At 41.9% G+C, this 15,785-nt stretch overlaps 1 protein-coding gene across 1 annotated transcript in view; it reads right to left on the bottom strand.

The window, feature by feature from the left end:
* Nucleotides 1-15,785, bottom strand: part of megf11 (multiple EGF-like-domains 11) — a 398,256-nt gene that overhangs the window by 38,886 nt on the left and 343,585 nt on the right. The window contains exons 14-15 of the mRNA XM_059953080.1: nucleotides 11,011-11,157; nucleotides 10,132-10,266 (exon numbers count right to left, since the gene is read on the bottom strand). Coding sequence (XP_059809063.1) covers nucleotides 10,132-10,266; nucleotides 11,011-11,157 — 282 coding nt within the window. The remainder of the gene's footprint in view (nucleotides 1-10,131; nucleotides 10,267-11,010; nucleotides 11,158-15,785) is intronic.

Raw genomic sequence — 15,785 nt, 5'->3', positions numbered from 1 at the left:
CAATAATTTCCAACCCTTTTTGGTTAAAAGCATAGTGGTGAAAGAATGGAGTGTTGCTGGTGTGGTTCTGTGGTTTAAAGAGGGACAAGGAGGGCAAATGATTATCTTTGCTGAGGATAGAACAGCTGATGGAGTCTGCAAGTTTTAGTGACATGTTTGACACATGGCAAATTGAAAGGGAATAGTAAAGCCCATGGGATCCAAGGGGAAGTGTCAAGTTGGGATAAAAATTGTCTGAGTGAGAGGAAACAGAGGATAGTGATCAGCACACTTTTAGTCTTTGGGTTCCACAGGATTCCTCCTTGGTCTAGGGATTAAAGACTGGGCCACACCATCAGAGTTAACAACAAATGCAAGTGAGGAAAGGAGTATTAGGCAAAGAGAAGGTGTTGAAGGGCTGGTTAGGTGGGCAAAGAAGTGGCAAGTGGAATTCAGGCCCAAGAATTGTGAGGACAGATATAACAGGAGTATAAACAGTAGGATACCAAGCAAGGAGGGATATTGGAGAGTGCGCCTACACATTGAAAGGGATTTGGCAGGTTGGATAAGGTGGTTAAGATGGTACATAGGTTGTGAGCCTTTATTGGCCAAGGTATTGAATGCAAATGTATGTAAGTCATACTAAAGAAACGTTAGTTGGGCTATATTGAGGATTCTGATGCAGTTCCACACTGCAGAAAGAATGTGACTGTGCTGCAGAGTATTCAAGGAAAATTTATGAAGATCTTGCCAGGCTTTGAAGATTACAGCACTAATCAAAGATGGCTGTGCTGGGTGTTGATTTGCTGAACATAGTGGGTGTGCTATGTTGTTGATGGAATGTGTGGCAATGCTTGCAGGCTGCCTCCAGAATATCCTCATGTTGTGTTGGTTGTTAATGCACACAAAACATTTCACAGTTTTATTCCGTGTACATGTGATAAATAAATCTGACTCTGAATGATTGTCAAGACAGTGAGGTCTGTTTTTATGTAGTATATATATTTTGCATTATATAGCAAATAAACTTGAATCTTGATCTTGTAATTTATAGTGTATTTTATGTATTGCCTGGTTCTGCCATGACAAAACAACAAATTTCACAACTTACAGGTATGTCAGTGATAATAAACCTGACTTTGATGAAAAAGGAGAAGCAAGCATCCTAGTACAGAGGTCAGTACCGAGAGAACGTTGTCTTAAATCCATTTGTAGAAGGGTCAGAAAGGAGTTGATACAGAGCATAGCATGGGGACAAGAATCTGCTGCCAAAAGGTGCTGCAGGAGACTGAAAACATACTTGGCCACTTACTGTGAGTGTCAGAACCAGCAAGAGTGTACATAAAGAGCTGGTAGAGGCATTAGACCAGAGGCCATTTTGTCCAACGAGGACAGAGTTGTCAACGGGCTCTCGTGTGTACTTTGCTGACAGATTCTAGACTATCTGACTGTGTTTCTCCATTGTGACCTTTGGAGGAGCTGTGTTGTCAGTCTTCATCTGTGTAAAGGTGAGAAGGGGAGAGGGCTGGCCGATCTATTTGAAAGGATTAGGTTGGCTGAAGGTTAGAAGTTCTAACTTAAAAGTTCAGAGTAAATTTATTATCAAACTACATATATGTCACCATATACAACCCCGAGATTCATTTCCTTGTGGGCATTCCCAATAAATACAAGAAACACAATAGGATCAATGGAAGACTGTATCCAACAGGATGACCAACCAATGTATAAAGAAAAAATAACTATGCAAATGTAAAAAAGAAATAAAAAATATAATAGTAATAATAATAATAATGATAATAAATACTGAGAATATGAGAAGAGTCCTTGAAAGTGAGTCTAGTTCAGCGATGGGGCGAGTGAAGTCATCCCCACTCATTCAAGATCCTGATGGTTGAGGGGTAGTAACTGTTCCTGAACCTGGTGATATGAGTCCTGAGCCTTCTGTACCCTCTTCCTGATGGCAGCAGTGAGAAGAGAGCATGGCCTGGCTGGTGGGAGTTCTTAATGATGCTGCTTTCCTGCAACAGGGCTCTGTGTAGATGTGATCAATGGTGGGGAAGGCTTTACCCATGATGGACTGGGCCATATCCACTACTCTTTGTAGGTGAAAGGAGTAATCATATAACTGTACTTTCACGGTTAAAAGACTATAAAGGAAAATCTACACTACTGCTCAGAATCTGGAACTGTGTCTGAATCTGTGAGATCAACAGCAGATGTCATTTCATTGGCTCTTCACTCAACCCTGGAACATCTGGACAGCAAAGATGCATGCATCAGAATGCTCTTCATTGTCTATAGCTCAGCATTCAATACTATCTTCTCCTCAAAGCTAATCAATAAGCTTCAAGATCTTGGCCTCAATACCTCCTTGTGCAACTGGACAATGCTCTCTTCTCATTGCTGTCTTTAGGAAGAAGGTACAGGAGCCTCAAGACTCACACCATCATGTTCAAGAACAGTTATTACTCCTCAACCATTAGCTCTTGAATCAGAGAGGATAATTTCTCTCCACTTAACTTGCTTATCACTGAATTGTTTCAACAACCTATAGATTTAATTTCAAGGACTCTTCATCTCTTGTTCTTGATATTTATTGTTAATTTATTTATCAATATTATTTATTTCTTTTGTTTTTCTTTTTGTATTTGCACAGTTTGTTGTCTTTTGCACACAGGCTGTTTGTCCATACTGTTGGGTGTGGTCTTTCATTGATTCTATTGTGTCTCTTTACTTACTGTGAATGCCCACAAAAAATGAATCTCAGGGTTATACATATTGACATATATGTACTTTGATAATAAATTTACTTTGAAATTTGACTATCAGAATGTGTAGGGTAGCAGTGATGACAAACATATCTGCCCTCAACTCTTCCCTCTAGTTCAGTGAACTTGTCTGACATCTTCCTGGTCTATGGACTGTTTGTGGATCAGCCAGAGCTCCTGATCTCGTTCGTATGCAGGAATCCTTTCCCGCAGTCAGTGTGTGTGAATACTCAGAAAATTCAGCATCTGTCTCACCAGCAATGTCTTGCACAGCTGGCATCTTGCTGGCAATTACTTGCATGGCATATACTTGGGTGCCTAATGTTTCTGGAACTGTACCCCAGTGGAGGAGTTGATGCCTGCAGAATTCAAGATTCAAGATGGTTTAATGTTATTTCCAGTATATAAGTGTAAAGGAGAACAAAATCATTGCTATTCCAGCTCCAATGTAGCACAAAGTAAAACACAGAAGATAAAGAACATAATAATAAAAAGAATACATATGAATACAGATGTAATATAGAATTTAGGGTCAAAGAGTGACACTAGGCACAGGAGTGTCTGTACGTGAGGCGACTCTGACAGGAAATGATAAAGTAGTGGGGATGGGTTTGTGGGTGGAGGTGTTGATCAGCCTTGCTGCTTGGGGAAAGTAACTGTTTTTGAGTCTTGTTTCAGGAGATGGGAAAATGAAGAAAAAATTTAAAAAAATTAGACAATTCTCAGGTGAATCTTTTGTTTCAACTTGTGTCCATGTGTCCATGAGTTAGGTAATCTATTCATATAAACTGAATTCCTGAAATATACAATCCTCTTGTTTAATTAAAATATTCCCCCCCCCCCCGCCTCTGCCATGCACACAGGAATAACATTTCCAAAGCTCTCACCATGTGGATTACTCACTGATCGTCACCATGCAAATTTTAAGGAAATAAAACCACTTTTGTAGGTTATTTCATACTTACTATCACAAATATTTTACAACTTGCAGATAACTTTTCCCCCCCCCAAACTTAATTTTAGTTAATCAGGTTCCAGCCTTGGGGCTACACATAACCCTTCTAATCCTTTTGATCAAACAATGATATCGACCTCAGACCACTCATTTGGCAGATTAAGCTTTCAGTCAATTAGAGACTCTACTTGTTTTAAGTTGCACATGACTGACATTCAGCAAACCAAATCTTCCTTTAGATGATCTCTTTGATGGTATACTGCGGCTTCTTAATGTACTGGGAATTTATCATATTAATCTATACTCAATCAATATTTAATTACTGTGCATAAAAACTTTATGAAGTTGGGCAAATAAACTATTTGGACAAAAAGTTGGGCATTCATTAGAAACTTAAAATTAAAGTTGCTAACAAGCTCAGCACTTATTTCAGGTAAAGTGCCATGGGATTACGAAGACTCTTTCAGAGGAAAATCAAAGGGATAAGCCTGCATGGTGCCAGTGCAACATCTCATTAGTTAGGAACAGGGTTACATCATTACCATCACCCTCCAACTTCTAAACAGTGGCCTTGTTTCCATTTTATAAGAACCTGTTGGAGTGTAGAGAATCAAGAGAAGGCAGAGCTTATGTAACAGCAACTTATAGGTTGCAGCAAGTGATGAACCAGTGACACATTTAGTTTGTACTTGGAAGATCCCGTTGTATTGCCCAGGCACCTAGCAATAATGAAGGAACCCAGCCTCTGCAAACTGTCCAGAGATAATTGACACTGTTTGATAGGATCTGAAGTGCAACACAGCATTGCAATGTACCCTAAGCTTACCACTCGGCAGGGTCTGCCACCGTACTGGGGCTGGTTTGCTCAGCTCCACAGGCACGGCGGTCTGTGTGAACAAATCACAGCTGACTCCATCAATAAGCAGTGGGCCAGATGCACATTATACCCACTTCCGAGTAGAGGTCACAATGCCTTCGTATTAATCAGGCTTACTTGAACTGAGGATTGGGTTGACACAGTCAAATCGAACTAATAACCTTGTCAATGGTTACCAACACAAGAAAATTATGGAACCTACAAAGAACTGCAACCAAATCATCCTGGCACAAACTGCTGTGTCTCAGCATTCCTTCAGAAGCCCCACAGATGGGATGCCTTATAACATAGTCCTCCAGCAGCTCCAGGGCTACTGATTCCAAGCAATGCCACCACACTGAGACACCTCATCATGATGAAACAAACTGCCTCTGCTTGAGTGGAGCAGGGACACACCATGGGCACCACAAAAGCAGTCAGTGCAACGTTATTATAACTCAGGGTGTCGAAGTTGGAGTTAAATTTTGGCATCTTCTTTGAGGAGTCTGTAAGTACTCCCTGTAGAATACATGGGTTTTCTCCAGGTGCTCCAGTTTCCTCCCACAGTCTAAAGATGGACTGGTTAGTTGGTTAATTGGCCATTGCAAAATTGTCCTGTGATTAGGCTCGGGTTAAATGGGGGATCGCTGGGTGATACGGCTCAAAGAGTCAGGACAGTCTAGTCCCCACTGTATTTCTAAATAAGTAAAATAAAATGAAATGAAGAAAGGCATCAAATTAACCTGATGATGAACCTGATGAGAACCTGAGGATCTCGGTAATTCCCAAACCCCACTGGTACTGCAGCAATACTCTGCAAGATATCTGTTGGGTCTAGGGACTGATGAAGCAGGCACACAGCTGACAGGAAGGATAACCAGGACATGTTCTTCAACTACACTTTAAGGAAATCCACTCTATAAGGAATGGTTTTACACATGTTCAGCAGGACTCTGCTATCTTTCCTGTGTCATACCCTTTTAAAGATTAACTTTATTTGTCACATGTACATTAAAACTGATGGGAAAATGCATCCTCTCTTTAGAGGGTGTGCTGTGGGGCAGCCTGCACATGTCACTACGCTTCTGGTGCCAGCCTTGCAAGCCCAAACCCATATTGGAGGAAACCCACACATGCACATAGAAATTGTACAAATTGCTTACAGGCAGCAGTGGGAACTAAACCTGATCTTACTGCTGCACTGTAACGTGTTATGCTAACAGCTACTCTACCATATCGTCCCCTTTCCTTACTCTATCACAGACAGCTTAGAGATATGAAAAGTCTTCTCAAGTACACCCTGAAAAAACACTGGTACCAGGGAGGAAATATCTGGAGAATGTCGATGTTAAGAGTGCAGATAACGTTGTGAAGCAACTGAATAATCAGTCGTCATGCACCATTTTATGTTAAAAGACCCTAAACCCAAAGGAATTCCATTTGAACATTTTCAATCTTAAAAAAGCAATGGATAAGTTACAAGATGGGATATAATTGGGACCATGGAGAAACTAAATACACAGAGGACACTCTTGCATATTTAGTCAAAACACATATGGTTATGGAGAAGACAGTTCTGTACAAATGTATTCGGCACATAAATATATAGCCAGGGTGTGTAGGATTTTTGCAAGGCACAGTATCTTATGTCTTTCCAGTTTACAAATAAAACTTAACACAAATGAACTTATACAAAGCTAAGTACTCATTTTTATTTCTGTTTCTCAACCACTTTCCTATTTTAATCAATATACAGTAATGTCTTCTTCTTCCTTGAGTTTTTACGGCAGTTGGCATCCACACTGTTGCATTACTGCCAATACAGTAATGTCACTCTAGCTATATATCTATATATTTATACAGTATGATGTATACTATCCAAGATAGTATGTAGAATATACAGTAAAACTCCATTAATCTGTTGTGCGACTAGTCCGAAATCCCAGTGGTTCCACATCTGTATCACCAGGTGATGTCAGCTGCCCTCCCTTCAAACTCACCAGGGCCCCACCTCCCTCTCTCCCTCCAAACCTCCAGAGACCCACCTCTCTCCACTCCCGAGGGCTTCACATGTCTCACTTCCCCCAAACCCTCCCAGAGCCCCACTTCCCCCCTCCTCCAAACCTTCACCTCCTGCCACCTACCTCCAAAACCCCCAGAGCCCCACCTCCCTGCTTCACTCCAAACTCCCCAGTGCCCCACCTTCCTCACTCCTTCCAAACCCTCATCTCTCCCCCTCCCTTCAAACCACCCAGACCTCAGCTCCATCCACACCCCAGAGCCCCCAAGAGGTACAGGGGTAGGTAGTGCTGAGATAGTAATGCAAATGCAGCAGGACTTAGGCAAATTGAAAGAATGGGGGGAAAGGGGCAGACGGAATACAGTGTTGGGAAATGTATGATAATGCATTTTGGTAAAAGGAACAATAGTGCAGACTAATATCTAAATGGGGATAAGGTTCAAATATCACAGGCACAAAGGAACTTAGGAGTCCTTGTGCAAGACTCCCGGAAGACTAATTTACAGGTCTGTGGTAAAGAAGGCAAATGTAATATTGGCATTTATTTCAAGGGGAATAGAACATAAAAATAAGGAGATAATGCTGAGCTTTTATAAGGCACTAGTCAGGTTGCACTTGGAGTATTGTCAACAGTTTTAGGCCCCATATCTCAGAAAGGATGTGTTGTCATTGGAGAGAGTCCAAAGGTCCATGAGGATGATTCTGGGAATGAAGGGGTTAACAATATGAGGAGCGTTTGGCAGCTTTGGGCCTGTACTCACTGGAATTTAGAAGAAAGTAGGGGGATTGCATTGAACCTACTGAATGTTAAAAGGACTAGATAGGGTGGTTGTGGAGAGGATGTTTTCTCCGGTGGGGGTATCCAAAACTAGAGGGCACAGCCTCAAAATTGAAGGGTGACCTTTTAGAACAGAGGTAAGCAGGAATTTTTTTAACCAGAGAGTAGTGAATCTGTGGAATGCTTTGCCACAGGCTGTGGTGGAGGCCAAGTCCGTGGGTATATTTCAGACGGAAGTTGATAGTTTCTTAATTAGTCAGGGCATCAAAAGATATGGCACGAAGGCCATGGGGTTGAGTGCAATCCAAGATCAGCCATGATGGAATAGCGGAGCAGATTTGATGAACTGAATGGGCTAATTCTGCTCATAATTCTTATGGTCTCCTCCCCCAGGGCCACACCTCCCTCCCCCTCCCTCCACCACCAGAGCCCCACCTCTCTCCCTCCAACACCCCCCCCCCCCCGAGTTCCACCTCCCTTCCTTCCACCAAACTCTCCTAGAGCCCCATCTCCTTCCCTCCCTTCAGACCTCCAGGGACCCATGTTCTTCCCTCCTTCCAAACCCCAGGGCCCCAATCCCCTCCCTCTCTCCCTCCATCCCCCTCAGGGCCCAACCTTCCCACCATCCCTCCCCCCCCCCGAACCCTTTCTCCCAACCAATGTTCCCTCCAATTTGTAATGACCAGTATGTACAAAAATCTTGTGCTGTGCAGTTTTTTGCCCAGTGACAACAACATATGCACAATGAATTTTACATAGAGAGGTATTCATTTTAACAGCTAGCAAAACACTGTCAATAAGAACTTTGATCTCCTCTAGGTTTGATCCTTTTTGCTCTCGTTCATCTGCACTCTCACAAAACATAACAGGCCTGCAGTGGATAACGAAGGATTTTCTCGCCAGAGCTTTTGCATGCCTTCCAAGTGTGATTTGCATGCTAAATGATGCTTTAAAAAGTCAAGTTTACCAACAGTATAAATAAGCCAGTTCTAAAATCTGTGGACAAATCATTGCAAATCCCATGTTGTCAACACTGTCCGCATCAGAAAACGGAAAAGGAAATGTAATTGTGAAATATATTCCACATGCCAGCGAGGTAGAGGGTGACGTTTTTTGTGCGCAGTTTAAATTCTTTTGTGCACTAGTAGCAAAAGATGAGTGCACGCGCACACACGCATGCCTTCAAGGGAATATTGTTCCCACCCACCCATCAAACACAGCAGGATTTCTGGGAAATGTGTTACAGTACTGCATAATGCCTAGAACAAACTGATTTGAAATGATGTTGGGAAATTCACAGGCAAAACAGAGCATCTGATAGGCTGGTACCACTAGGAATGCACACAGGATTATACAGTGGGATATGCAGAGGAATTACTGGCAGAGATTGATACGAAATTCACATTGAGAAAGGTGGGACATGTGGTGAATAAGCATTAAGGTCACGGAGTACAGAGAGGATTCACACTGAGGTGGTGTGGAATCAATAAAGAATTTTAAATAGTGAACAATGGGATAGATAGAGGTTAAGACTGGTATATATAAAAGAAATGCACCAAAAATAACAGTGCGATATATACGTAAGTGACAGAAGGAATAGACAGAGAACAGTTATGGGAAAAGGGAGAGGTTTGTGCTACATGTAGACGATATCAGAAGAAAAGCTGTGTAAGAGACAATGAGAATTTATGGACTGTTATATATCAGTCTTTTTTCACTGTGTGGTATGATTCTATATATTGTTTATGTATTACTTATATTCTGAATGTTGTCTGTACCTATGTACCTGAGATTCTGGCTGCAAACAAGCTTCTGATTGTACCATACCTCTCCATACCTGTGCACAGACAATAAACGTGACTGGAGTTAATTTATAATCAATATCTGTTTGTACTGGTCAATGGAAATAATAATAGAAGGTTTATCTAAAAGTTCAGAACAAGTAGCAATTGGTTGGTTACACTATACCCACAACCCTTAGCATTACACAAAACAAAATCATTAATTACATTTGCTATTACAGCTTTCAGAAGCACTGTGAATGCAGGTCTGGAGATATCCACTGTCAAAGCTCTGATGAAGAGAGGTTCTCTGCGTTTAATACGCACTAAACCTGCCACTAAATTGCCTGACTACATTGTTTGCTGAGAATTTCTTATTTTTGCCTTTCCTTGCCAAGGAGTCTGTTAGCTAAAATGGTATTGCATTTGATAAACCTCGTGTACAGATGGTGGTCTAAAGCTGAGGGGCTGACCTCCTGGTCAGTACTGTTTAATCTTGAAGAAAGGCTGGTCAGCAGTATTATCAGAAATTGAAATGTGTTTCAAACTGTATCCTACACATAAATGAAGCTTTAATGTCATATTCTGTCCTTTATTAAGCTTACAGCCAGCATTCTAATCACTTCCATCCAGGTAAATTATAAAAAGAGTAGGCGAACGGACTAATTATCTGTTTCTTCAAAGAGCTAGCCAGATGACCTGGTTTTGTGCTGTAAGATTCAATGATTCTATCTGATTCTGATAAAATAATAAATTTTAGAAATTTTGAACATAATGGAGAAAAGCAATTTACAGTCCTGACTAAATTCTACGTGCCACAAAGTACCCGCTGAGTCAGGAAGTGGGGAGAGGGCCTCACCCACTGGACCACCAGGCCTGAGACGTTCTACAGTTCAGAGACTTCACAGAGAGCCAGTTCTGTTTTGTGTTCATGGAGAGACTTGCTTCAGTAGTTCCCACTGAATATTTCTGAGCCTAACATGCTCCTTACCTTGGTCGCAGAGGGGACCAGTGAAGCCTGGCAAGCACTCACAGTGGCCAGTGACATGATGACAGGGTCCATTACTGTGCACGCACTGGGGACAAGCTTGGCTGCAGTGATGTCCATAAAATCCAGGAGAACAGACTGAAGGAAAAGCAAAAAGCTTCCAGAGTAAACAATTATTCAGCTTCTTTATAACATACTGATCAACAGATTATCAAACACTGAAAGGAAATCCAGAGCTCAGGTGCTCAAAACCGCCAGCCGATGACTGGTGAGAATCAGTGATGTACCAGAGGAAAATTACCTCCACATAAAGGTATCTCAGAATCAGGTTTATTATCACCGGCATGTGTCATGAAATTTGTTAACTATCTTTGAGATACATTGATTTTTCTAACTTCCTGTACTGTCTGCTTTTCCATTCCCCATTCTGATTCCCCTCTCCTGCCCATCATCTCCCTTTCATTCCCTTTATCCTTCCCTTTCTTCCACAGTCTGTTGTCCTTTCCTCTCAAATTCCTTCTTCTTCAGCCCCTTACCTTTTCCACTAATCACCTCCTAGCTTCTTACTTTAAACCCCTCCCAACCCCACCCACCTTCCCCTTCACCTGGTTTCCCCTATCACTTGCCAGGTTGCACTGCTCCTCTCCCCCCACCTTATTCTGGTTTCCTTTCCAATCCTGATGAAGGGCTTTGGCCTGAAATGTCAGCAGTTTATTCCCCTCCATAGAAGCTTCCTGACCGGCTGAGATGCTCCAGCATTTTCTAGTGTGTTGGTCTTTGAGCTAGAATGATGTCCTTCCCTCTGCTACGGGTAAAGTGAGTGAAAGGGAAACAGACTGGAGACCCATAAACACTGTGATCAGGATTAGGCTTTGTACTTACTCCTCTGGCACGTGGCTCCACGATATCCAGGTGCACACATACAAGTTCCGTCCTCGGGAGAGCAGGAGCCCCCATTGTCACAGTTACAAGAAATGGAACAGTTTGGACCCCAACGTCCCTGTAGACAGATATTATCACAGCGAATTCCTGGGGAGACAAACAGAACACACTTAAACACAGCATAGACGTATAGCTGAAATCCAATGTCTGGACCAGATAATGGTGGGGGGGTTGGAGGGAGTGTGTGTGTGTGTGAGAGAGAGAGGGAAGGAAGGAGGTTTGAATTGTGTGTGTGGCTTGGATGTTCAGCATCTGCAGATTTTCTCTGGTTTGTTTTGTTGTTCTTGTTGCTAGCCTTGTTCTGCTGAACACTGCAGACATGCCATGTTGGCACCAGAATGAGTGGCAACCCTTGTGGCCCCCCCAGCACATCCTTGGGTTGTGTTGGTTGTTAACGCAAACAACACATTTCGCTGCCTATCCATGTGATAAATAAATGAATCTGAACCTGATGGAGCACAAAGTTGTAGTGTATTCAATACTTCAGTAATATTGCAAATACATTCTTTGTTTACCTAATTCATCATGGTTACATTTATGAAGTACATGAACAGCATCATCAGTGAGCATCTCACTGAAGAACACAAGGATTCTGACTGCTGTGCTTTTCTTCTGGTTAGTTTCTGGAGTTATAAGACATAACAGCAGTGATGAGGAAGTTCTAAAGCAAACCCCAGACAATTACCTACTTGTTGAAGTGCAGCAGGAAGTGGAGAGAGACATTCAAGTTAAAAAACAAGTCAGAAAACGGACTAAATTTACGGGTTCATTAACTGCGAGTACCGGATGATAATATTTTTTTTAAAAAGGAGAAATGGCCAGCTGCATGGAAAGACAGACACGTTCCATTGCATGCCAGGTAACTTGATGATTTATACTGAACAAATTGATGCAAAGTGTGTACCAGAGTTATTGAGTGCAATAGATTAAAAAGCATATAGTTTGCTTAGACATTTAACTGCTCCAACAAAACCAGCCAAAATGAACTTTGCTGACATCATGATAGTAATGCAGGACCATTTAGAACCAAAACACCGTTAATTCGCACCCTTTAGGTTTCATAAGTGTAATGTAAAGGAAGGGGAGTCCACTTCAGCATACGTAGCTGAATTGAAGAAGCTGTCTGAGCATTCTCAGTTCAGTGATGGGCTTAATGAGAGATCATTTCATTTATGAAATTTTACAAGAAAACATTCAGAAATGGCTCCTAAATGATGCACAACTCATATTTAAAAGAGCATTTAAAATTGCAGTATCAATGGAAACAGCAGCTAGAGATGCAATTGAGTTGCGGTCTAGAATGAAAATGAGTGTGAACTTAACTGCAATATTGAAACAGAAACTGGCCTGGCCAAACAAATTGTGTTACCATTGTCGCAGGACCTCACATACACCAGATCAATGCAGATTTAAAGGCGAAACTTGCAGAAAATGCAACAAAGTAGGGCACATAGAGCATGTTGGATAGACAAGAATGAATAGACTGCATAAGGAAAAGACAAACATAAAAAGTCAAGTTATAGTTTCAAAAAATGCACAAATCTTTGTGCTGCTGATGAAAAATCAGGTAATGTTGAGTGACACATGCCTATAAGACCATAAGATATAGGAGCAGAATTAAGCCATTAGGCCCATTGAGTCTGCTCCGCTATTCCTCATCATCATGTGCTAGACTGAGCCTCATACAATTTAAAGTTTTACACAGGGTACATCTAAGTAAAGCCAGGTGTGCTGACATATATCCCAGGGCAGACGCTGGCTATGACAGGTGTTCCTTCTCTCCGGCATGTATTTTGGTCTTGCCCTCAGCTTGATGGCTATTGGGCACTAGTTTTTAAACTTATTGGTGAGGTTTTGGGGGTGACACTGAGACCTTGCCCGCTTGTAGCTGTATTTGGTGTGGCGGATGATGCTTTGAGTTTAAATGCAAACCAGTCGGATATCGTTGCATTTACATCGCTTTTGGCCTGTAGGAGAATCTTGCTGGTCTGGAAATCTGCCACTCCCCCATCTGCTGGTGCTGGGTTAGAGGACGGAATGTTTCTTCTGAAATTAGAAAAGATTAAATTCACTTTGAGGGGGTCTGTGAAAAAGTTCTATTTGAAATGGGGACCTTTCTTGTCATATTTTGGGAGTCTTAAGGAATTACCTACTAGTTGAGGGCATCTGATTGTAGTTGAGAAGTTGCCTCTCTTTTAACACGCATATGGTTTACCCCACAGAGTGGTTGATGAATTGTAAGATGAGTGTACTCTGGATCATCTGACATGTTGTGGATGTGTGTGGGCCTTCGTCTTGAAGTAGTGTGGGGGTATGGCAGTGAAATGTCTGTACTTGTATTTGTGAATTGTTGTATTGTAAATACATTAGCTGCCATGGTATGTTCGGGGAGGGAGGGTGAGGGGAGGTTTGTTTAGGGGTAAGAGATAAAAGCAAAATGGAGGAGTCTGCTCTGCCATTCAATCATGGCTGATCCAATTTTCCTCTCAGCTCCTACCTCCTGTCTTCTCTCTGTATCCCTTCATGTCTGACCAATCGATGATCTATCAAACTCTGCCTTAAATATATGTAAAGATTTGGCCTGCAAAGAATTCCACAGGTTCACCACTCTTTAGCTAAAGAAATTCCTCCTCATCTCCATTCTAAAAAGGCAGCCCTCTATTCTGAGGCTGTGTCCTCTGGTCTTAGACTCTCCCACTATAGGAAACATCCTCACCACATCCATTCTATCAAGGCCTTTCACCATGCAATAGATTTCAATGGTGAAAGGTCTTGATAGAACTGGGTAGTCTTGAGATTTCCAATGAGTAAACTAAACATAGAGAAGCAATGTGGCTTACACTTGAAATGAACGGCAAATCAATTAAAGTTGAATTGGATACTGGCTCAGCTGTTTCAGTCATTCCATAAATGAATTTGAATAGCAATTTAAAGACTGTGAACTGAAGCCGCAGATATCCAACTAAGGACTTATACTGGAGAAAAGGTAAGTCCTGTGGGAATGACATTGGTAACAGTGAAATACAACAACCAGCAAGTCACATTGACCTTGCATGTGGTAAAAACAGGAAGGCCAGGCAGAGACAACTATAAGTTGATTGGAAATTCATCCATCATTTGCATGCCACATCCTCTGCAAAAGAGTCAACTTAAATCAAATTAAGAAAGGTATTGGATGATGCCACAGCAGTGTTCAAGGACGGCATTTGAAAACTCAAATATATCAAGGGTAAAATAGGGTTAAATGAAAATGCAACACCCATATGTTACAAAGCCTATACTGTTCCTACTTCCATCCATGATAAAGTAGCCAGTGAGCTAGATCACACGGAAGTTGAAGGAATTCTTTCCAAGGTTGAGTGGAACCCATGGGCAACACCGGTGGTTCCAGTAGCAATGACGAGCGGGTCTGTCAGGATCTCTGGTGATTTTAATTATTTTACTGAAAATAGATCAATATCCTCTTCTCAGGAAAGAGGATAGATTTACAAACCTTTCCTGAGGAAAATACCAGCAAAGTGGATTTAGGCCTACCTATAGATGGTGATGGAAGAAGAGTCCAAAGTGTATCTTACTATAAACACTCACAAAGCACTTTATCACCATATTAGGCTTAGAACATCAACACCTGCAGTCTGGTAGAAGGGGATGGATCAGCTGCCCAGTCACTCAGTATTAACTGGAGGACATCATTATTACCAGTGAGGAGGACATCTCCAAAATCTCAAGAAATTATTAAAAAAATAGAAGATTATGGACTCAGAGCACACCACATTCTTTAAACCAAGCATCACTAACAGTGGTCACGCCATTGATGCACAAGAATTACACAAGTGTGCTGAGAAAATTCAAGCAGTGATAGATGCCCCAAGGCCCCAAGGCCCCAAGGCCCCAAGGCCCCAAGGCCCAAGGCCAAACAACGTGTCACACTTATGGTCTTTCTTGGGGTCTGTCAGTTACTATAATGGGTTCCTGCTAAATCTGGCTACTGTGCTCCACCCCTTGAATTTATTACTACAGATTGGGAAGAAATAGCAACTGACAAAGCAGTGTGAGGTGGTTTTCAAAAGGTAAAGGAAATAGTGATGCCAGACACTGTACTCACATTATTACCCACATTGTCCAGTAAAGCTTAACTGTCATGCCTCACCTCTTGGTATAGGTGATGGAGGGGAACACCCATTGCCTTTGCATCACTTTCCCTTACTAGTGCAGAGAAAATCTACACACACATTGACCGAGAGGCCTTGAGGCTGGTTTGAGCGTAAAACGTTTCAACTTGTGCTTGTATGGGAGAAAACAGGAGAAAATCTGCTGATGCTAGAAATCCAAGTAACAGCCACAAAATGCTGGAGGAACTCAGCAGGCCAGGCAGCATCTACAGAAAAGAGTATAGTCAATGTCTTGGCCCAAAACATCGACAGCACTCTTTTCCATAGATGCTGCCTCCCCTGCTGAGTTCCTCTAGCAACTTATGTTGTATGGAAGAAGTTTATCCTCATTACTGATCGTCAACCACTAGTGTCCATTTTCAGTCCACAGAAGGGTGTTCCACTAACCTCAACAACACAAATGAAGAGATGGGCTCTGTTTCTTGGAGGACGACTAATCATGGAAATGCTGATGGATTGTCCTATTTACCCTTGGAAAAGGAAATACCTGAAAAATTTACAAAAGTGTACTCCTCCTGACACATTCTCCCTAATGCAAATCAG

Source organism: Hypanus sabinus, chromosome 28 (genome assembly GCF_030144855.1).
Source record: "Hypanus sabinus isolate sHypSab1 chromosome 28, sHypSab1.hap1, whole genome shotgun sequence".
In the NCBI taxonomy this organism is placed as follows: domain Eukaryota; kingdom Metazoa; phylum Chordata; class Chondrichthyes; order Myliobatiformes; family Dasyatidae; genus Hypanus; species Hypanus sabinus.
This window is presented reverse-complemented; position numbering and strand designations above follow the sequence as displayed.